The sequence below is a fragment of the Myotis nattereri genome (assembly GCF_964212035.1).
Source record: "Myotis nattereri genome assembly, chromosome: 11".
Classification (NCBI taxonomy): Eukaryota; Metazoa; Chordata; class Mammalia; order Chiroptera; family Vespertilionidae; genus Myotis; species Myotis nattereri.
Window position 1 is genome coordinate 76,328,123 of NC_138086.1, and position 21,707 is coordinate 76,349,829.

General features: G+C 44.0%; 2 protein-coding genes across 7 annotated transcripts in view; one reads left to right on the top strand and one right to left on the bottom strand.

The window, feature by feature from the left end:
* Positions 1–5,501, top strand: part of FKBP9 (FKBP prolyl isomerase 9) — a 28,504-nt gene extending 23,003 nt beyond the window's left edge. Inside the window, exons 8-10 of the mRNA XM_081102826.1 lie at positions 692–837; positions 1,964–2,127; positions 3,902–5,501. Coding sequence (XP_080958952.1) covers positions 692–837; positions 1,964–2,127; positions 3,902–4,078 — 487 coding nt within the window. The 3' untranslated portion in view covers positions 4,079–5,501. The remainder of the gene's footprint in view (positions 1–691; positions 838–1,963; positions 2,128–3,901) is intronic.
* A 1,714-nt stretch (positions 5,502–7,215) lies between these two features.
* The window catches only part of NT5C3A (5'-nucleotidase, cytosolic IIIA), a 51,080-nt gene continuing 36,588 nt past the window's right edge, over positions 7,216–21,707 (bottom strand). For 5 of the 6 annotated variants that reach the window (XM_081102827.1, XM_081102828.1, XM_081102831.1 and 2 more), the window contains 8 exons: positions 19,151–19,249; positions 18,108–18,177; positions 13,660–13,706; positions 12,843–12,928; positions 11,295–11,384; positions 9,688–9,850; positions 8,936–9,136; positions 7,216–7,870 (listed from right to left, as the gene is read on the bottom strand). In XM_081102827.1, coding sequence (XP_080958953.1) covers positions 7,763–7,870; positions 8,936–9,136; positions 9,688–9,850; positions 11,295–11,384; positions 12,843–12,928; positions 13,660–13,706; positions 18,108–18,177; positions 19,151–19,249 — 864 coding nt within the window. In that variant the 3' untranslated portion in view covers positions 7,216–7,762. Of the gene's footprint in view, positions 7,871–8,935; positions 9,137–9,687; positions 9,851–11,294; positions 11,385–12,842; positions 12,929–13,659; positions 13,707–18,107; positions 18,178–19,150; positions 19,250–20,978; positions 21,221–21,707 lie in introns of all 6 variants that reach the window. The other variant, XM_081102830.1, reaches the window with a different exon arrangement.

The following is a 21,707-nucleotide window of genomic DNA, read 5'->3' on the forward strand; positions in this document are numbered from 1 at the left end:
AAGATACTGTCTCCGACTGAGGACATCCCTGTGCGACAGCCATTACTACCTCCACCTCCTAGAGGAGGAACTGAGATCACACTTCCCAGGGTCAAGTTCAGTGGCCAAATCAGGATTCGCACTCAGGCCTTGCTGAATCTGCAAGGCAGGGCTTTCACTACGTTATCTATTTTTAACATTCCCTTGGAAATTTCTGACTAGAACATCGACCGAAACTTAAAAATTGTCAGAGCCGTGGAAAGAACCCCTGGAGAACTGCCACCACGATGCCCCGTCACGCTGAGGATTTTCGTGTGCTTTTCCCACCACCGGCTCCTCCTCCCGCGTAGCTCCGTCATGCACCCACGCCAGGAAGGTGACACTGACAGACCACCACCTTTCACTTTCAGGCCCCATGAAGTTCGCTGAATGTTCCCCTAAGGCCTTTAATAGCCAAAGGGCCCCATTCCAAGATGTTCTAACCCTGAACACTTCCTCAGCCCTCCTCTGATTTCCATCTGGACGCTTTTGAAGATGATCTAGGTGTTTATTTGTGTCTGTTTATTTTTGCAAAGTGCCCTCCGTGTGGGTTTGTCTGTTTCCTCGTGACCAGACGGGGATCTGTGCTGTTGGCAGTGATGAGATGTGACGAGGACACTCAAGTGCCAATGGGCTGATGACCTAACCCGGGACGCTTCTGTTTCGTTTCCAGGTGGAATTTAGGCAAAACGTATAATATTGTCCTGGGGTCTGGACAAGTGGTGCTGGGAATGGACATGGGGCTCCGGGAGATGTGCGTCGGGGAGAAGCGGACAGTGATCATCCCGCCACACCTGGGCTACGGGGAGGCTGGCGTGGGTAAGTGGCAGGTTTTTGTTCTTTATTTCAGATTAAAAATATTTTTTAATATAATTTTATTGATTTCAGAGAGAGAAACATCTGTTGATTGCCTCCAGTACCCACCCCAACCAGGGATTGAACCCATAACCTGCGTATGTGCCCTGACAGGGAATGGAACGGGGAACCTTTCGGTGCCTGGGATGACACTCCACCAACTGAGCCCCCCTGGCCGGGGCTCCCTTCACCTTTTACACCCTGTCCCCCAGCCCTGCTCCTCCCATTTTGAACCCAAAGAATCTTGTATTTTTTAAAAAAGCATTTGGCATTTTTGTGTGAAGACCCCCATGGATTCAGAGTTGACGCCAGGCGAATGCCCACGTCCTCTTGAGAAACCCGGGGCCATGCTGTAGATGCAGCTCTTGAGTTCGTGTTTGCCGTCATCTTGGACCACGTATGAAGGCATACCTCGTTATCCTCACAGCTCTGAATCAGTGGGAGATCTACTCAGCTTTCCCACTGTGGCCTCTTCTAGAGCCTTTGAATCACCAAGACACACAGTAAGAAGTGTGTTTTATCTCCTAACCTGTGTTACATGTAAATACACAATCTATATTTATACATATAGACATGTACATTTAGGTTTATCTGTAACATGGAAACTCAAGCTTCATGGAATGATACTTACCCTTCCCACGTGCAAGGTACCCTAATTGTTTTATTCTGTTCCTTTATTTAAAAAAAAAAAAGATGCTGGCCTGGCCAGCGTGGCTCAGTGGTTGAGCGTTGACCTATGAACCAGTCACAGTTCAATTCCCGGAAAGAGCATATGCCTGGGTTGCAGGCTCCATCCCCAGTGTGGGGCGTGCAGGAGGCAGCCGATCAATGATTCTCTCTCACCATTGATGTTTCTATCTTTCTTTCCCTCTCCCTTCCTCTCTGAAATCAATAAAAATATATTTTAAAAAAAAAGGCGGGTCACACCCTCCAAGATGGGAAAACCATGTGCTGATGCTGAACTTCCTTGCTTTCCCAAGAACTGCCTGCCCGCCATGAGGTGGCTGGAGGCCAGGGTGGGGCGGCGGGCGGCTGAGGGTCTGTCCACTGCCCTGTGGCGCTAACCTTCCCCTCCCTGTCGCTGAGGCAGACGGAGAAGTGCCAGGCAGTGCCGTGCTGGTGTTTGACATCGAGCTGCTGGAGCTGGTGGCTGGCTTGCCTGAGGGGTACATGTTCATATGGAACGACGAGGTGTCATCCAACCTCTTCGAAGAAATCGACAAGGACGGCAACGGAGAAGTCCTCCTGGAAGAGGTAACCGACCTTTGCAGGCAGGTGGGACCCGAGGAGCTCAGGGCCCGGGACCGGGAGCCTTCCCAGCGTGGGGAGGACACCTGTGTCCATCTCTGTGCTGGTGAGACCCACCACACACAAGCACCAAGCGCTCTCACACGCACACTCTAATCCAGCGGTTCTCAACCTTCTGGCCCTTTAAATACAGTTCCTCATGTTGTGACCCAACCATAAAATTATTTTCGTGGCTACTTCATAACTGTCATGTTGCTACTGTTATGAATCATAACGTAAATATCTGATATGCAGGATGGTCTTAGGCGACCCCTGTGAAAGGGTCGTTCGACCGCCAAAGGGGCCACGGCCCACAGGTTGAGAACCGCTGCTCTAATCGAAGCTCTTTGCAGAAACTGAGCTACAGGGACTGATTCCAGGGTCTCGGCTCTGGGTCAGGTCCAGTTCCTGGGCGCTCGCTGCGTGCCTGGCGTGCTGTTTTCCCATCTGTTACCTTGCTTGGCCCTTACGACAGCCATGGAATCGTCCCTAGCTTTCAGAGGAAGCAGCTGTGCACAGAGAAGGTCGATGACTTGCCCAGGGTCACCCAGCTCCCCCGTGGTGGGAGCCAGGACCCACAGCCCTGTTTGAGCATCTAGTGCTGTGCCTCCTGTAGCAGCCCCCTGGTGGAGCTGGGTAGTAGAGCCCTCTGTCCGTCACAGCCCTGCTGACGTCCATCCCGCCTGCCCCACGCCTGCTCGTGCAGGGACATCGCCCCAGCTTCTCCCCTTTCTCTCACGCCGGCAGCATCTCCCGGCGACTGGCTTGCTCACAGTAGCACTGCACCTGGTCTTGCCAGGGGACCGGTGCCTTTCCTATGGCCGAGTCCAGTGGTCGGTCCTCACTCTCTTACCTCGGCACAGCTGACTCCTTGGCACGCCACCTTCTTCCCCCGCCTTCCAGGACCCTCACCTGCTTGGTGTTCCTTCCACCTCACTGGTGGCTCCTCAGGAGTCTTTCCTCTGATCTGATGCACAAGTCGGATCACGGCCCGCTTCGACTCAGACCCCTGCAGAACCCCCTATTTCAGAGTCCTTTCCACAGCCTGCTCACTGTGGCCTCCTCTCCACCTCCTCCCCCTGGGCTGGTCTGTGAACACCTGGCAGGCACCCACCCACCTTCACACCCGCTCTCCTCTCTGCCCCAGAAGGCACTTGCCCCGGACAACTGGCACCTCCGCTCGCTTCCTTCAAGCCTCTGCCTTTGTCCCTGTGTCGGACCCTGATCCCGAATTCATACTTCAACCCCTTGCCCACTGGGACTTTGGATCTTCCTTACTTGGCTCTACTTGTTTGTTTTTCTAGAGCATTTCCCTTTCTTACTTAATATGGAGCTTATTTTTTATGCTCATTTTTAATTGTGCGTCTTTCCCACCAGAATATGCTGGAGTTACAGATGCAGGAAGTTTTGTTTGTGTGTTGATGTAGCTCTAGGACACAGTAGACGATACATTTTTCTTGTGTGAATGAATGAGTATGGGCAGCAGTGTTCTCCGGGGCTGGGTGGTCAGGGGCCCGTCTTTGTGAAGACGAAGGGCTGATTTCGGGGGAGGGGGAGCTCCAGCAGCCACTGGGGTTGCCCGCCTGGAACCTAAGGGCTGCTGGAGTCACTCAGTCGGCGGTTTCTAACCCGCATCTGGAGGGGAAAACCCAGGTTGCGTAGCTCAGAGGATTTCCTGTTCTGCCAGCTCAGATGCAAACCCCATTCTGTTTGGGCCTGAGCCTGTCCCTCCCCTTTCCAGTTCTCGGAGTACATTCATGCCCAGGTGGCTTCCGGCAAAGGGAAGCTCGCTCCCGGCTTTGATGCTGAGATGATTGTGAAGAATATGTTCACCAACCAGGACCGCAACGCAGACGGCAAGGTCACGGCCGAGGAGTTCAAGCTCAAAGACCAGGAGGCCAAGCACGATGAACTCTGAGCCCGAGTAGCCCCGTGTGTGACACCAAGCCCCGTGGCCGCGGAGCGTGCCGGGAGGGCGCCAGGCTCTCTCGGAAGGTGAATTGTCAGCAAGTGCAGGTGGCCACACATCAAGGCTGGGTCGATACACACGTGAGAATTTTAGGCCGAACGCCAGGGTGTTAGACTGAATCGGTGCGAGGGGCCTTCGCACGGGCTGTGTGGGACACGGAAAAGGCGGCGCTGCCAACATGTTCTGCGGGCCTTCTGGGTAGTTTTGTTATTAAGGGAAAATAGAGTCATATAGAAGTTATTATAACCATCCTGCAGGGAACAGAAGAAAAAAATCCAGGATATCTGTGTAAAGAGGATTAAGACAAATTTTTTTTTAACTTGCTGGTGTTTTATAAGCGTTGTCCAGACAGGCAGGAAAAGCGAAGGGCATGCCCAGTGGGGTTCCCAGAAAGCCCCCGAAAGCTTCTCAGCGGCCTGTACAGTACCTTCTGGTTGGCCCAGCCTCCACCTCCTCCTCCTCCTCCACACACACACACACACACACACACACACACACACACACACACACACACATGCTTTTCTACTTAATCGCCCCATGCCCTTGTGGTCCTCCGATTGGTTGGGTAGCTTGGAGGTGAAAAACGGGACCACACAAAAGGCATGGAGGCCCACGGGTAGAGAACTTGTCTGCCACGCGAGAGCACCTGCTTCACCGTCTCAGCCCCATCACTGCCCTGTCGCGCCCTGAGTCCTTTGATCAGATAGATGCGTGCAGGGCCGGCGGCCAGGCCGAGCTGCAGAGCGTCTCCCTGGGGCCCAGGTGGCCATGTCTTCCCAGCCGATGAGCATAAACAAGGGGACAGGCTGCTCCTCTGCCTCCTGGAGAGGGAGGGCCCCCACTCTGTGTAACAAGGACCCTCCCCCGCAGGGCCCGTCCCCATGTTGTGCAGTGAACACCTTGCTGCCTTATCTCCTCTGTTCCCCACCGGTGATGCACCACCTCCTCTCCCTGAAGTGACCGGCGCTTTTCCTTCTGAAACGGCTTTCTGTTACTAATTTAAACTGTTTTGTACTGATGTAGCTCTGAGGTAGTCCATGAAAACGCCATGCACTCATTCAATTGAATGTTGGGAAACCCATCTTTTCCTATATAAAACGTTGAATTCTCTCACCAGGCTTTGTGGTGTTTTCTTGGAAGGCGGAGAGGATCCCATGGGAATATACCATGCAGTCAGAATCCCCCGGATCAGAACTCGCAGGACCTCGCTGTTTTGACTTGGGAGAGAGTTAGAGGGTGTAGGCCAGGGGTGGGCAAACTTTTTGACTCGAGGGCCACAGTGGGTTCTTAAACTGGACCGGAGGGCCGGAACAAAAGCATGGATGGAGTGTTTGTGTGAACTAATATAAATTCAAAGTAAACATCATTACATAAAAGGGTATGGTCTTTTTTTTTTTTTTAGTTTTATTCATTTCAAACGAGCCAGATCCGGCCCGTGGGCCGTAGTTTGCCCACAGCTGATGTAGGCTCAGGGTCCTGGCGGGAAATGCCCTCCTAGGGACCTCTGCAGGGAGGATAAAGACAGGACTGTTTGAGGAGGTGTGCACAGGACTCTGGGACTCAGTAAGAATGTCAAGGTACCCAGGATGGCTGGTGGCAGCAACAGCAGGAGGCTGCTTCTCCCTGGGCCTGAGGCACGTCCGGAGCTGTGGCTGGTGCAGGGGTCCTCTGCCCTGCCACTGTCTCCCAGTCGCTGAACCCAGTCCGAAACAGGAAAAGGAACTCGGGGGCTGGTGTTAGAGATCAGCCTCTTTGGAAGCAGAGAAAGGTGGAGGATGAATAGGGTTTGGGGTGGGAGCAAATGGAGAACAATGGGCACACGTATAGGGGGAAATACATGTATGTTTTTAAAAATCAAACGTTGCTTACTTTTTGCAGAAGCAACGTAGGGACTCCGTGCGCTTGGCTGGCCTCACTTTGTGAAGCTGCGGCAACACTCGCTCACATTTGCATTATGATTATGGGTTACAGATCTGCCCGCCAAGGCCGTGAGTACTAATGAGGCCCAAATAGAGGGTGGAGGTGCCACACACAGCATTTTCCTTCATCACATTTCACACTGGATTTCTGTGTTGCCCCTTGAGGCAGCTTGGACCTCCTGATAGAACAGATCTGCCTTAGGACCACCGGGCTTACGGCACAGGTTTTGAACTTTGGGCCCGAAACATGAACTACATCTTCGATGCTAGTTGGGGATTAGAGTATCTTAGAGAATCTGACATCTAAGCATGCATGTGACCCGTGTGCTTGAAACATCACGAGGCACCCTGGTTGGGTAGCCAGGTTGGTTAGAGTGCTGTCCCGGTGCACCAAGGTTCGATCCCCGGTCAGGGCACATAGAAGAATCAACCTGTGAATGCATAAATCAGTGGAACACAAATTGATGTTTCTCTCTCCCCCTTCCTCTCTACAGACAAACAAACCATGAGGCTACTTTGCAAGCATAAGCAGTCTGCACTATTTTGTTAAAACCTAGTGCATTTGATCTCAGATTACTTAGGAATTTATATAGATTTTCTTTTCTCTTTTTATTTTGTTTTTTTTTAAATATATTTTTATTGATTTTTTACAGAGAGAAAGGGAGAGAGATAGAGAGTTAGAAACATCGATGAGAGAGAAACATCCATCAGCTGCCTCCTGCGCATCTCCCACTGGGGATGTGCCCACAACCCTGGTACATGCCCTTGACCGGAATCGAACCTGGGACCTTTCAGTCCGCAGGCCGACGCTCTATCCACTGAGCCAAACCGGTTTCGGCTCTTTTCTCTTTTTAAAAAAATATGTTTTTATTGATTTTAGAGAGAGAAAGGAGGGGGAAGGGAGAGAAACATCTATGAGCGAGAACCATCCATCGGCTGTCTCCGGCACACCCCTGACTGGGGATCGAGCCCATAATCTGGACATGTGCCCTGACCAGGAATTGAACCAGCGACCTGAGTGTGGCAACCAACCGAACCACACTGGCCAGTGCTATACCGCCTTTCAAAATTATCACTTAAGACAGAAAAAAAATTTTCATTTTGGCAGGGAAGTTGGCCTGACTGCAAGATTATCAAACACATACAAAATAAACCCAGCAGGTGCTTAAGTTTTTGTTGAATGAATGAATGATAGTCTTGCCAATAGAATTAAAAAGACTTTTCATTTCATGTTTATTATCAGTGCATCAATACAGAACATTTTATGATTAGTGACATTTGGATACCAAGCTTTTCCAACACCATGTGCTATTATGTTCTTGTAAGCTTCAACTTCCCCCGAAAAACATAACGAACACAATTTTAGGAGATGGTGATACCATCAGCATAATTCACTTAAATTACAAAAATCTCAATACTTAAAATCACACACACACGTAAAAAGACTCCTCAAAAACTTCTTAACAGTAAACTACAAAATTCACTCTGGAAATGTAGGCAGTTTTTTCAAATTTTGACTTTAAGATTTTTTTTTAATGTTAAAAAATATGGTGAGGAGTGTGTTGAGAGAGGCAGAAAACAAGGAGGTTCCGGTTGATGGATTCAGCATGTCTGAGCAAGGATATGTTATAAATAAAAGTCTTTCACACGCTGAACACACGAGCGGTTCCTGCACCCGTTGCACCCACAGGACAGGCGTCTCCTTGAAGAATGCTCACTTATATAGGATCTTCTGTAAGATAGAGTTGGCTACCTCCAAGGATTCCTCTTTGACTAGAACAATATCATAAGAGTCCATGTACTTATCTAAAAGCTCATCCACCTAATCAACAACAACAACAAAAAGCACAAAGATTAATATCCAGGGAGAAGCAAATAATTTCAATATGAACCACATTGTTATGTTAAATCTGTTAGGCAAAAAAATGTTTTATGACAGTGAATTTAATAAAAAACTAAATTAACTTTCATAAAACATTTGAAATGAAGCAGTACTTTTCAATATTCAAATTCTTTTTAAATTAATTTTTCATTTTATTTATTTATTTGTAGGAAATATTCAATTTCTTAAGGTTTGCCCGGTTGGTGTGGCTCAGTGGTTGAGTGTCAACCCATGCACCAAGAGGTCATGGGTTCGATTCCCTGTCAGGGCACACACATGGGTTGATCCCCAACAGGAGGCGTGCAGGAGGCAGCAAACAGTATTGATGTTTCTCTCTCATCGATGTTTCTCTCTCTCCCTTCCTTTCTCTCTAGAATCAACTAAAAAAAAGATTCTTAAGGCTCATTGACAGATATTTTTCCACTTAGGGGCTTTTCTCCCTAAAAGAATTCTCTCTATTCCAGTGGTTCTCAAATGGGGATAAGGTGCCCAAGGAACATTTGGCAATGGCTAAGCTTTTTATTCTCCTGACCGGGGAGTGCTATTGGCATCGAGGGAGGAGAGGCCAGAGAGGCCCTTCACAATGTACACCCTTCCTTCCCGCCACCCACAGCGCACACCAGCTCCTTTCCTCATCACCGAAGGGAAGGGGTAAAGCGCAACCTGGAACAGCTGCAACGGAACTGCTTTCTCAGGAACCTGGGGTAGCGATTACCGGCCAAGTCTCACCCTCGTTTTTTCCTTTTTAAAACAGAACGAAACATTTCTATTGATTTATATTTAGACAGGGAGGGAGAGAGAAACATCGATGTGAGAGCAAAACATTGGTCAGCTGCCTCTTGTACTCCCCCTGTTGGGATGGAGCCCACAACCCGGGCATGTGCCCTTGACTGGGAATCGAACCAGCAACCTTCCAGTGCAAGGGACAACACCCAACCAACTGAGCCACACTGGCCAGGACAACCCTAGTTTTTCCTTAAAAGGAAATGAGATTTTCATACTTACTTTGTCATTTAGATACCCAATTTTCAGAATGTGTTCCACATTAGCTACTCCATCTGCCATTCTTAAGTCTCCTTGGGAGTCTCCCAGCAGGATTATGTTGCTATTGTCTTTCAGTTGATTGAAATAATCTGTGTTCTTCAAGGCACCGTCGTGTTTGTTAAACACATGAATTAGATCTCCCTTAAATCCTTTGAGCACGCCCTATTCAAAAGACATAAATCCTGTGAAATAACAGGCTTCACACATTTTACTTGTTGTAGTTTCCCATTCATGATAGGTAAGAAGGACTCTGAGAAGTAAATGACTTTCTAGAGATACTTTAAATGTTAAACATGAGTTGAAAGCCCAATTTTTTTACTTTTCGTTTGGTTCCTAACCAAAAGGTGCCATTCTATGTATGTTATATTGTCTTGACTAGAAGAACTAGTTCAAATGACGTTAGTTCAAAGCCCCTTCCTTTTTCCCATCCATGGAGGTGAATTCTTTAGAGTTGTTGCATTACATCACATTAGACATTTTACTAATTTGAAGATTAGTCTGTAGCTTGGGGAACAAAAGTTTGAGCAGAGTTATTATGCTTGAAACATGGGTATGGACACAACACTGCGAGAGGTGATGAGGCCTATTGTGGGCCCATGAACTTGGCCTCATGTAATGAGCACACATGAAATAATAAATAACAAATGCATTGACATGATTAGAATATTTTCAGATTTTAAAAGTAATGATAAGGAATGACCTGATATTCTTACATTGTCATCGAAATCCATGAAGTTGGACACTACTTTGACATTGGAATAATAAACACCAGCTTGCCGGATAATCTCCTCCAGTACGTCTCCGATGCCAGCCGAGAATATGAACACGGGGATACTGTGTTGCTGGAGCTTATCGAAGAAATTCTCATATCCTTCCCTGCAAGGCGGAGGTACGGTATGACTGTTAGGCGTGAAGACATATCTCTTTTTCCCCTAGATCAGTGGTTGGCAAACTGCGGCTCGCGAGCCACATGCGGCTCTTTGGCCCCTTGAGTGTGGCTCTTCCACAAAATACCGACTTCTGCGCTTGGGCCACGAAGTTTCAATCGCAATGTATGCGCGTGCCCGCACGTGGTATTTTGCGGAAGAGCCACACTCAAGGGCCCAAAGAGCCGCATGTGGCTCGCGAGCCGCGGTTTGCCGACCACTGCCCTAGATGTTTAAAAAGCCACATATTTCTATGATTCACTTAGTTCTCATTTCAAAATAAAGCCCAAGGGGACTGCTACTGATGTCTGAGACTAGCACAAGTTTTTCAAACAACAGTTAACTTTTTACCCTCCTTTTAGTAAATTCTCACAGTAAAAATGAGATGATTTTAGACTCGCATGCAATATGGAGAAGCCTACAGTTCAGAATTTATACGAGTGAACAGCAAATCATTAAACTTCAGCTTGAAAACCCCATTTGGGGTGAGCTGCAAGACCTGCTGCTTGTCATTCTACTCATCTCCTCCCTGTTGCTGGAAAAGCAGGGACCGAGCTGGATTCCTTCACACCTGGCTGCTCTCCTGCCTAAGATGTGGCAGCTACAGGTAATGTTTTCATCTTAAAATCCTCTCTTCCTGTTTCACTCTCCCTGGCTCTAGGATAAGCTGCCCAACAAAGGAATGAAATACTAGCAGTCCTCACACTTTGACAATTGAATGCTTTCCTCAGAAGCCTTTCATGTAGCATCATCATTAAAAAAAAAAAAAAGGAAAAGGAATAAAGAAATAGCATCATATTTGCCTAGTGAGTTGAAGAATTTAGGAGGTAGTAAACAATTGAAAATAAGCTTTAACATGTTAATATCCAATAATTCACCTAATAGAAATATTTTAGTATTTGCTAAAACATATGCACTTTTCCTACAGATCGTTTTCAAGGGACTTGGAGAATTCAGAAAGTAGATTTATGACAAGTTTAAAAGAGGGTACATCATAAAAACAGGGTACTTAGCTAAACACTTTTCAATTTGACTTATAAACATTCTTTTTTTATATTTCATATCTTTGAAAAGTACTTTTGCTAAAAAAAACCCAAAACTTCAAAATGGTCTTGTTTTCCTAACTTTGTAAGTCTTGAGATTTTAAATTTGGAGAAAGAAAATGTAAATCAGTGCTTCAAGCTCATAGGCTTTCGTTCCCTGCACCACGATCTGACGTGTCATTCTCAATTCCTTATCTCGCCACTTTATTATGTGATAGGCGGCATGTTCTGGATATGTTTTTATATGGGATATTTTTATAGATTATTTTAATAAAAATATACACTTGAATACGGCATGTAACAGGTCAGGTCTATAGACAATTAACAACAAAAAACACCCATGAAACTTACTTGAGCATAATATCGGATTCTGCCACAATTTCTTTAAGTTTAGCTCTCGGTATACCCTGTTCAACAAGCAGGCGATGTGATTTAGTGTACCTGGAGTTTATGCCCAAAGGAAAAAGAAAATCAATGAAAGCGAATTAATACTATTCTCTATGACAAAGCATTCTTTGGTATGTGAAAATGCAGTATTTCATTTATGCTAGTTTGGATTTAAATTTCAGATCTTTACATTCATTACTAATGAACATATACCTCACATGTCTCAAAAGATGATACACATGTTCTCACTGCATTTCCCAGTTCTCCCCAAACTCTGGCTTACTTTGAGTGTGTTAATAAGACCATGAGAGGATTCTAGGTATAAACCTTTCCTCGGTCTATGGATAAGAGCTCCAACCTCAGGAAGCATAATCATGTCTTTGATTCCAGGAAGAACTGGAGGAAAGCCATTTTTCACCGGCCTGGAGTCTGAATTTTCATGGAATGCCTAAACACTGAAGATGCTGCCTAGTGAGCAAAAGAGAAGAGCCTTGCTCTGGGAAGTTTTATCCGCATATAGGTGCTTTGTAATCACATAAAAGCACCTGTAATCACACCGTCTCAGTATAACAGGCCTTTAGAACCTCTCCACCTGACACCCACAAGTCCCCCCCTATAATACTCTTCAGTGAAACCCCCTCTCTGGGTGGCTCCCATCCTGCTAGTGAGCTCATTCTCCCTGGGAAGCTATGCCATTGCTAGAACATTCTAATTCCTAGACAGTCCTGCCATCGTGCTGAAATCCATGTTCTAAGCCTTCCATGTCTGGTTCCAGTTCCGCATGTTGAGTGAGTCGAACCTCTATTCAACACTTCCCACCATAAACACTGATGAAGTGTGCAAGGTACGCAGTTAGGTGATGGGACAATGAATATAAACAACATCATTTCTGGTCTCTTACGATTCTAAAACCACTCGATGTTACTTCTCAGATCAAAAGTCTCCATTCTTTGAAACGTTCCTCAAATGGAGCGGCTCCAGTGTCTGGGCCTATCTTAGTGGCTGCTCCGACCCTCTGAGTGTCAGCATCTCTCCAGTGTTCTGCCAGGAGGCAGCCCTGTGCTGGCAGCGTGCTCTGCCCAGAGCGAGGGGCGCACTGCCATGAATGCACCATCAGCAGAGGCCGGCTGGTTCTCAGCATGTCCCCCTGGCTCCAGCTCAGCACAGAGTCCATCTAAATCCTACGTCGTTTTCTTGACACACTGAGCCACATCTTGTCCATAGACTTCAGGGAACACAAATTCTTGTTTTGAGTTTCAGGCTTAGGTGCAGAATTTTAAATTTATTCCTACCAATCTTCATCTTCAAAAACAAAGCAGAACAAAACTAATTCTAGACTGTGAGAGTGATTAGAGAATTCGTTTGTTTTGTAATATTTAATCACTTGCTCTAACTCATTGGACAATGTATTAACCTATGTGCACATGGTACAGGGGGGAAAAGACACCATTAGTTGTAACTGTTACGTAAGGTTGTTATATTTGAAACCTCCCACGGTGAATACACACTTACCATTCTACCATATAAGGGTTCTTCTGTTCTACCGTAAGAAGAGGGTCAGTTTCAATAGCATAAAATTTTTCCTTTAGTTCCAGTAACTAGAAAGAAACAAATACCTAAATCACGAAGGCTGCAGAGTTGCCATTAAGCTGCTTAATTTTATAGGGAGCAAAACAATGTAGTCAACTGTTTTCCATGAACTGCTTTAAATGGTAAAGATTGGAGTATGAGTATCTATTACATATAGCAACTGAAAAGATCTTTGTTGGTTTAGGTTTACATGTAACTAAATAGACCAGCAAAAGGCTGCTTTTCTTTTCTTTTCTTTTTTTTTAAAGTACTTTCAGCTCAGGAATTCAGTGAAACCAACTAAAAATCATACTATCACTACAAAAACATTTTCATTCTCATATGAAAGTATTAAGTTTGATTCATCTTTGGAATCTTATTTTGTTAAAAGAGATACAGACACCTACTCAAAAAAGCAGAGAACTAAGGCAATTTCCTGATCAATTTAAAGGAGCAAAACCAAAGTAGTTTTGTTTAACTTTCCAGTTAATGTAAAGATACCAGAAAATTTTGGTAATCATTTAAAAGTTTTTCGTGTAAGTTTTGTTGTTATTAAAATTCTACTGGTAATTTTTTCTTTAAAAGAAGTCGAGTGCTGTAATCCAAAGAATAAACCTAACATTTATTGAGTGTACTATGTTCCAGGTATGGCTACAAGCACTTTGCATTCATTCTCGTTTGTGTGAATGAACCTGAAGAAATTCTCAGGCAAAAATGGTAATGAAGCCTTTCATAACTGGATTATTGTCAGTGCTTTTACCTTTTTTCGACATTCATCTGAAACCAGCTTACAGTTGTCAATGACATCTAGAGAAAAAGCAAACAAGGGATGAACAGAAGTACTCTCATAGATGAATAACTTACTACTTTTCTTTTCAGTTTAAATGCCAAGTCAACTAGCAGAGTCATTACAACTGTTGGAGTGGTGCTATCTACATGGCATTGCGAGAGAATCTAATGGTTTTAAAATGCATGATTTTGTGATTGCTCGTTTATACCACTGAGCTAGATAATTCAAAGTCTTTGAACACTGTGAGTTGTATAGTGACTGGTCCCTTTAACACCATTAAATAGAAGCAGGGAATACACCTTTGGAATATACTTTCTTTCTTAATAAAACATTAATAATGCGAAAATCTGGAAAACACAGATTGTAAGGAGAACAAAAATGACAATTTTACCACTTAATAATAAATTATTAACACTTTATTATATTTCCTCTCATTCTTAGAGTTTTATGCATTATCAAATAGATAGCAATTAAACCAAATCTATACTTTTGAATTCAGCCTTCTTTTTCACTTTACAGTGTAGTTTGTATTTTTAAAAATATATATTTATTGATTTCAGAGAGAAAGGGAGCAGGACAGATAGAAACATCAATGATGAGAGAAAAATCATTCATTGACTGCCACCTGCACACTGCCAACTGGGGATTGAGCCTATAACCCGGACATGTGCACTGACTGGGAATCAAACTGTGACCTCCTGGTTCATAGGTCAATGCTCAACCACTGAACCATACCAGCCGGGTGAGTATTTTTATTTTATTTATCTATTTATTTTTAAAAATATATTTTTATTGATTTCAGAGAGGAAGGGAGAGGGAGGGAGAGAGAGAAACATCAATGATGACAGAGAATCATTGATTGACTGCCTCCTGCACACTCCCTACTGGGGATCGAGCTCACAACCCAGGCATGTGCCCTGACCGGAAATCAAACTGTGACCTCCTGGTTCATAAATTCATGACCTCAACCACTGAGCCACGCTGCAACAGGCGTCTTATTGCAGCAACACATTTTAACTCAGCATTTATTTAATGATGTATTCCTTAACTAATTTACATATAAACGACACAAGCATTTAGTAACATGTTACTAATTAATAAATGCTATTTCTGTAGGTTAACCCAAAATTGAAAATCCATTTAAATTTGTCTTGAGTAATGAACAGACCACATTTGGAGAGAAAAATTTCAGACTTCTTTATTCCTCTTACACCCAAAACCATACAGAAAATAGCCCTTTTTATAACACTAGAGGCCCGGTGCACGACATTCGTGCACTTGGGGTGGGGGAAGGGGAGTCCCTCAGCTCGACCTGCACCCTTTGGCTGCTAAACTTTGGTGGGCATCTTTAGCACTGTGGAGGCAGGAGAAGCTCCCGCCACTGCCACTGCTCTTGCCAGCTGTCAGCCTGGTTTATGGCTGAGCGGTGCTCCCCCTGTGGGAGTGCACTGACCACCAGGGGGCAGCTCCTGCATTGAGTGTCTGCCCCCTGGTGGTCAGTGTGCATCATAGTGACTGGTCATTCCACCATTCGGTCGATTTGAATATTACCCTTTTATTATATAGGATGGGGGAAAAATAAACCCTAAACATATAATAAGAAAAAGCTGTTTTATGGCCATACCACCCTGAATGCACCCAATCTCAACTGATCTTGGGGTGAAAAAGCAGATCCCCTCACTGTCTTTCTTTCTTTTTCTTTTTTTTTAAAAATATTTTATTGATTTTTTAATAGAGAAGGGAGAGGTACAGAGAGTTAGAAACATCGGTGAGAGAGATCGATCAGCTGCCTCCTGCACACCCCCTACTGGGGATGTGCCTGCAACCAAGGTACATGCCTTTGACTAGAATCGAACCTGGGACCCTTCAGTCTGCAGGCCGACGCTCTATCCACTGAGCCAAACCGGTTCAGCTCCCCTCACTTTCAATGTCCAAAAAGAAGATTAAAAAAACCCAATCTCGAGAAACCAAGATGGCGGCATAGGTAAACACCTGAAATTGCTGCCTCACACAACCACTTCAAAAATACAACTAAAAGACAAAACGTACATCATCCAGAACCACAGGAAGGCTGGCTGAGTGGAAATTCTACAACTAGAAGGAAAGAGAAAAGCACACTGAGACTCAGAGGAGGTGTGGAAGTAAAGTGCAGAGGTACAGAGGCGCACGTGGAAAGGGCTGGCAACTGAGGACACGGTTATCTTTTTCAATCGGGAGAGAGACACAAGCTTCCGACGGCCCTGACTCTAGTTCCGGGTGAGTCTGTGGGGACCCAGACTCATATGGGGAGAAACTGGACTGTCTGGCAGCGGGCAGAACTCGAGGGTGGCTTTCTCTCAGAGGTGCTTGGAGTGATTACCGGGACACTGAGACCCGGGGCCTCTTAGGGTAGGACTGAGGATCAGCCATAGCTGTTTGCTCCACCCTGTTGATTCCCTGAGACCCCGCCCCACCCAAGCTGTGCCCAGAGGCTTTTGCATATGAATGACCTGGCCCTTTGCGATCTAAAATTACCTAACAAACTGCAGCTGGGTCAGAGAGACCCATAACTTCCAAAAGAAGGCCCAAGGCGCCACAGCTTGCATTGATTTACAGCCGGGCCTCATCTGGGCACCTCCAAATCCCAAACAAAGAAGAGGAATCTGCAGATCTCTCCGTACCACCTGCTAGGTAGCCTCAGCAGAGGCTAAATTAGCACCTCCTTAGAGATCCAAGTGCCAGTGTACCCAGTAGTCAGAGTGGGACCATCCAGATTACAACTCCTCAGATCCATAAGGGACACACTCAAGGGGCAGACTCAGTGAGCACCAAAGCCCCACTGAAACAAGTCTTGCCCCAGAAGGGTGTCTCCAGCACACAAGTTCTCCCACTGCAGACACAGCTGAATCTCACAGCCAATAGGCCTGGAGGTCAATTCCTCCAAGTGATACCTACAACAATCAAGGCTTAACTACAACAAGACTGTGCACAAAGCCCACAAAGGGGTGCACCAAGAGTGTCCACCTCAGGTAATTGGGGAGGCTGAGCCACTGGGCCCTATGGGACACCTAGCACACAAAGCCACTCTAGCAACACAGGGAAGCAGCGAAAATGCGGAGACAAAGAAATAGGTCACAAATGACAGAAATGGAGGAAAGCAAACTACTAGATAGAGAGTTCAAAACCATGGTTTTAAGGTTTTTCAAGAATTTTCTAGAAACCACCGATAAATTTAGTAAAGACCCTCAATAAGTCTAGTGAGACTGCCGATTAATTTAGTAAGACCCTCAGTAAGTCTAGTGAGACCCTCGAGGATATGAAAAAGGACCAACTAGAAATTAAGCATACACTGACTGAAATAAAGAATATTATATAGAGATCCAACAGCAGATTAGAGGATCGCAAGAATCAAGTCAAAGATTTGAAGTACGAAGAAGTAAAAAACACCCAACTGGAAAAGCAAAAAGAAAAAAGAATCCAAAAATATGAAGATAGTGTAAGGAGCCTCTGGGACAGCTTCAAGCGTACCAACATCCGAATTATATGGGTGCCAGAAGAAGAGAGAGAGGGCAAGATATTGAAAACCTATTTGGAGAAATACTGACAGAAAACTTCCCCTACCTGGTGAAAGAAATAGACTTCCAAGTCCAGGAAGTGAAGAGAACCCCAAACAAAAGGAATCCAAAGAGGACCACACCAAGATACATCATAATTAAAATGCCAAGAGCAAAAGACAAAGAGAGAATCTTAAAAGCAGCAAGAGAAAAACAGCTAGTTACCTACAAGGGAGTACCCATAGGACTGTCAGCTGATTTCTCAACAGAAACTTTGCAGGCCAGAAGGGAATGGCAAGAAATATTCAAAGTGATGAATAGCAAGAACCTAAAACCAAGGTTAGTCTGCCCAGCAAAACTATCATTCAGAATTGAAGGTCAGATAAAGAGCTTCACAGATAAGAAAAAGCTAAAGGAGTTCATCACCACCAAACCAGTATTATATGAAATGCTGAAAGTTATTCTTTAAGAAGAGGAAGAAGAAAAAGGTAAAGATAAAAATTATGAACAACAAGTACATATCTTTCAACAAGTGATTCAAAAAATCTGATGAACAGAATAAACTGGTGAATATAATAGAATCAGGGGCATAGAAAGGGAGTGGACTGACAATTCTCAGGGGGAAAAGGGAGTGGGGGTGCGGGAAGAGACTGAACAAAAATCGTACACCTATGGATGAGGACAGTGGGCGGGGGGTAAGGGCAGAGGGTGGGGTGGGAACCGGGTGGAGGGGAGCTATGGGGGAAAAAAAGAGGAACAACTGTAATAATCTGAACAATAAAGATTTTAAAAAAACAAACAACCCAATCTCATACATAATATCAGTAGAAAAGGATCTTAAAATAATGGTTGCTTCTGTGAATTTGTTAATAGGGCCACACTTACTATGACATGTTGGACATCTTTTTCCTTTGTAGGAAAATCTACTCAGTGTCATATCAAAGTCTGTTATGATCTGTAAGAAAAGGGGAAAAACAAATCTGAAAACACAGCTGCAACGCCAGACGCGTATCTGCAAGCTTGCCAGAGGCACAAGACTGTGCTCAGTGCCCAGCCCCCATTATAAGCTATTCCCTCTACATTGAGTTTTCTAATGCAGCTCATATACAAAGCCCTGAGAATTACCTTAGCTGCAAGCAATATCTTATGTGCCCAAGCGTTACCACATGAAATCTACTGATTAATCAGTATAGGAATTTGCAATTGCAGGCCATAGAGATAAAGCACTGCACAATTTCAACCCCCTGGGTCAATGTACAAAAATGCAATGAAAGCATTTAAAGTATATGAAGCTTAGTCACTGACACTGTTACATTCTAGGTGTAACTTGTCTATATAGGTAAATAAACTATATCAATCAATGAATCATACCTGGTAACAGTTTGCCAGCTCTTGCAATTTAGGAGATTGGGTTAAATATTTTTACAAAAAAAAAAAAAAAAAAAAAGATTTATTTTCACTGACTATCCAGACTGTTGATTTAGTTTACATTTAAAACATCCCTTTTTTTTTAAGCATCCCTTAAAAAAACTTTTTGAAAATCAGTTATCCCACATAGTGACAACTTAATTTAACTAGTATGATTTATTTAATTAAAAGATGGAATAGCAACTTGAAACTGTACATAGTTAACATTATTCTTAAAATAGTTGAATACTCATGCACAGTATTAGTTAAATTAGTACTTAAAATTAAAGAAGAGCTAAATTTATTTCAAGACTATTAGGTTTTGTTCGTTTATAGTAGGGCATTCTATGTATTTCTGACAAGCACTAGACCTGTCTTTCAGGTTTTACATTCTGAAGGATAGGCAAAGCTCATCTATCTGAACTTTCTTTGCTGAGCTTTCAGCAGAACATGAGATGAATATGTCTACTTGGCCACGGAAATAAAGGCCTAGCAATACAGGCTTCGTGATGGCTACTCGCCTGAAGTTTGACAGCTCCCCCCTTGATGAGACCACAGATGATTTCTTCTACTCTTGTGGGGTTCTTGATGCGAACCGAACTCTTCTGGAATTCTGGCATCTACAATAAAAGGAAAGTAAAGGACTATTGTTAACTTCTCTTTTCTCAGGTTCCTTTGATACCAAGCAGCAGCATATATCATTTAAAGGTTTTAAGATATTGAGGCGTTATATAAAAATAAGCAAACCGTGGTATCAAATCATTATTTATACACAAAATTTCTCAAAGCACATCAGTAGTTTCCATCTAGAAGATTAAGATTAAGATAAAACTACATTGGTAATTCACACATTATCAGTGTAATTTTTCTAATTATAAAAGTCATGCATGCTTATCACAGAAGTTACAGAAAAAGAAATTGCTTGGAATTCTATTACCCAAAGATAAACAACCATTTTATTTTTCATTATTTTCATTTCTCTGATTGCAAACATGCATGTATAGGCACAGTTTATTTCATTCTCATAATTTACTTTTGCTTTGGGTTTTCTGAATATTATTACACTGGAGGCCCGGTGCATGAATTTGTGCACAGGTGGGGTCCAGTGGGCCCACTCTGATAAGGGCCCAGGTCGGGGAGAGGAAGCAGGAGGTTGGCTGGCTGGTCCTGCCCCCTGGTCAAACTCCTGGTTGAGGGGACAATTTGCATATTAGCCTTTTATTATATAAGATAGATAGTTATAAGAAAATTAACAGAATTCCTTAACCAAAATGGAAAGCAAGAACTGACTAGAGAATATTTGAACTTAGTGATAAAAGAGTTTTCTTGTAAGAACCTTTCTGCTTACGATTTAATTTGTATTCACATTTACATCTTCAAAACTTTATTAGCAGAAAGGAAACAAATATTACATGATTATTTCCCACAAATTTACCTTTTACATATAATTCTAATATATTTAATTGGAAAAGTTGATTCAAGATGTTTTCTCCTTTATTGTACTATATTCCAAATAACTTCATTGTTCATGGCAAAAATTTTACAACAGATTTACTTCAAGTTAGGACAACTACTGAAAAGCATAAGACCAACGGGGTTTAGGCTGCTACAAGGATGGTTTCTGCAGGCTTTAGTGTTTCTCACAGCTTAATGTTCGTTTATTCCCTACCCTATTGCAGACAGAAGGAAACGGGTCAGAGTAAATTCAGCACCAGCACGGTGCTCTCATAGCGCATGCACAAGTAGACCTGGAGGAGGAAAGTATAGGTCCTTTAACAGTCGACCCACAGTGTAAAAAGACAATTACAGATGCTCAAATCAAGGTCCCATACTGGCTTGTTCCTGACAATCTTTATCCATTTCATAGTCTACTATTCTGGGTGTGTTATCACCAATGTTAACACATTTCACCTGTATAATGGACACGGTTATGAAAAAATCCCCTAGGTCTTAGATCTTTGCTACAAGAGAGCCTGACCAGGTAAGTCTATCAGGTCCATGCTATCTCTACATAAAGGACAAGATGAGAAAAATTGGGAAACAGCTAAACTGTTTCCCAAAGACTGCAAGAGGGATACAGAAGTGTCCAGGAAAGAGAAACGCTGACATTAAAATTTTCTCCATGAATGAAAGACCTGGACTCACAATACACTTCCTTTTAAAGAGCTGTGTTTAAGTAGGGCCCGATCACCTGCAATGTAACCAACCTTCACACAGTGAGCCTTTTCATTTAACTGGACTTTACAGGATTTCAACCCATTGAAGAAGGTCCTCTGAATATTTATAGTGATTTTTCAATAGATGAGAGAAACAGGCACGTAATCCATTCTTTGCTTAACAAAGACTTACCATGTGTCCACGTAGTATCGGACAGTCTTACTAGACTCCAGGAATGGGATGATGAGCACTGCTCACACCGATTCCCTGTTGAGTTTTAGGAACCGTTGCTGTTTTGGAATCTCACTTCCATAGCACCCTCACAAACATCTCTGCTAGTAAATTCATCTCCTGACAGCGACATTCTGCTCCTACCGCGGCCTTAGGTGACAGATGCATAGTCAGCAGCATATGCGTGATTCCAGAACTCATTACTTTGAAAAGCAACAGAGGAGATATGTCACCGGTTGTATTTTCTCCAAGAAAATGAAACATTTTACTGCAGTGTATCTGTACTGAGGAAGACATCCTGCCTCAAGCAAGTCACATCCTCAGGTTTCAGAGAATGGATAGGAGAACAGGACCAAGACTGCTTCAGAGGAGCCTGAGTTCTGCGAGGCTAACAGCTTGTAAATTGGCTTATGCACAATCACCGGGCCTGGAAGAACCAGTGGCCGCCGGCATTGGTGTCCCTGCTTCTGCACAACATACAACCGTTCACTTACAGACACAGGAGCAGCGTATACCCAAGTGCCACTACAGTGAAGTAACAGGTGAGAAAGCAGCTGCTTGCTCCAGAGAACACACAGGGTGGAGGTGACAGGTGTGAGAAATATAAGAATCATAATTATATCTGCCTTGGGTTATATGGTAACACGACTCCAACCTCCCCGCAGTACACATACAACGTAACTAAGTACT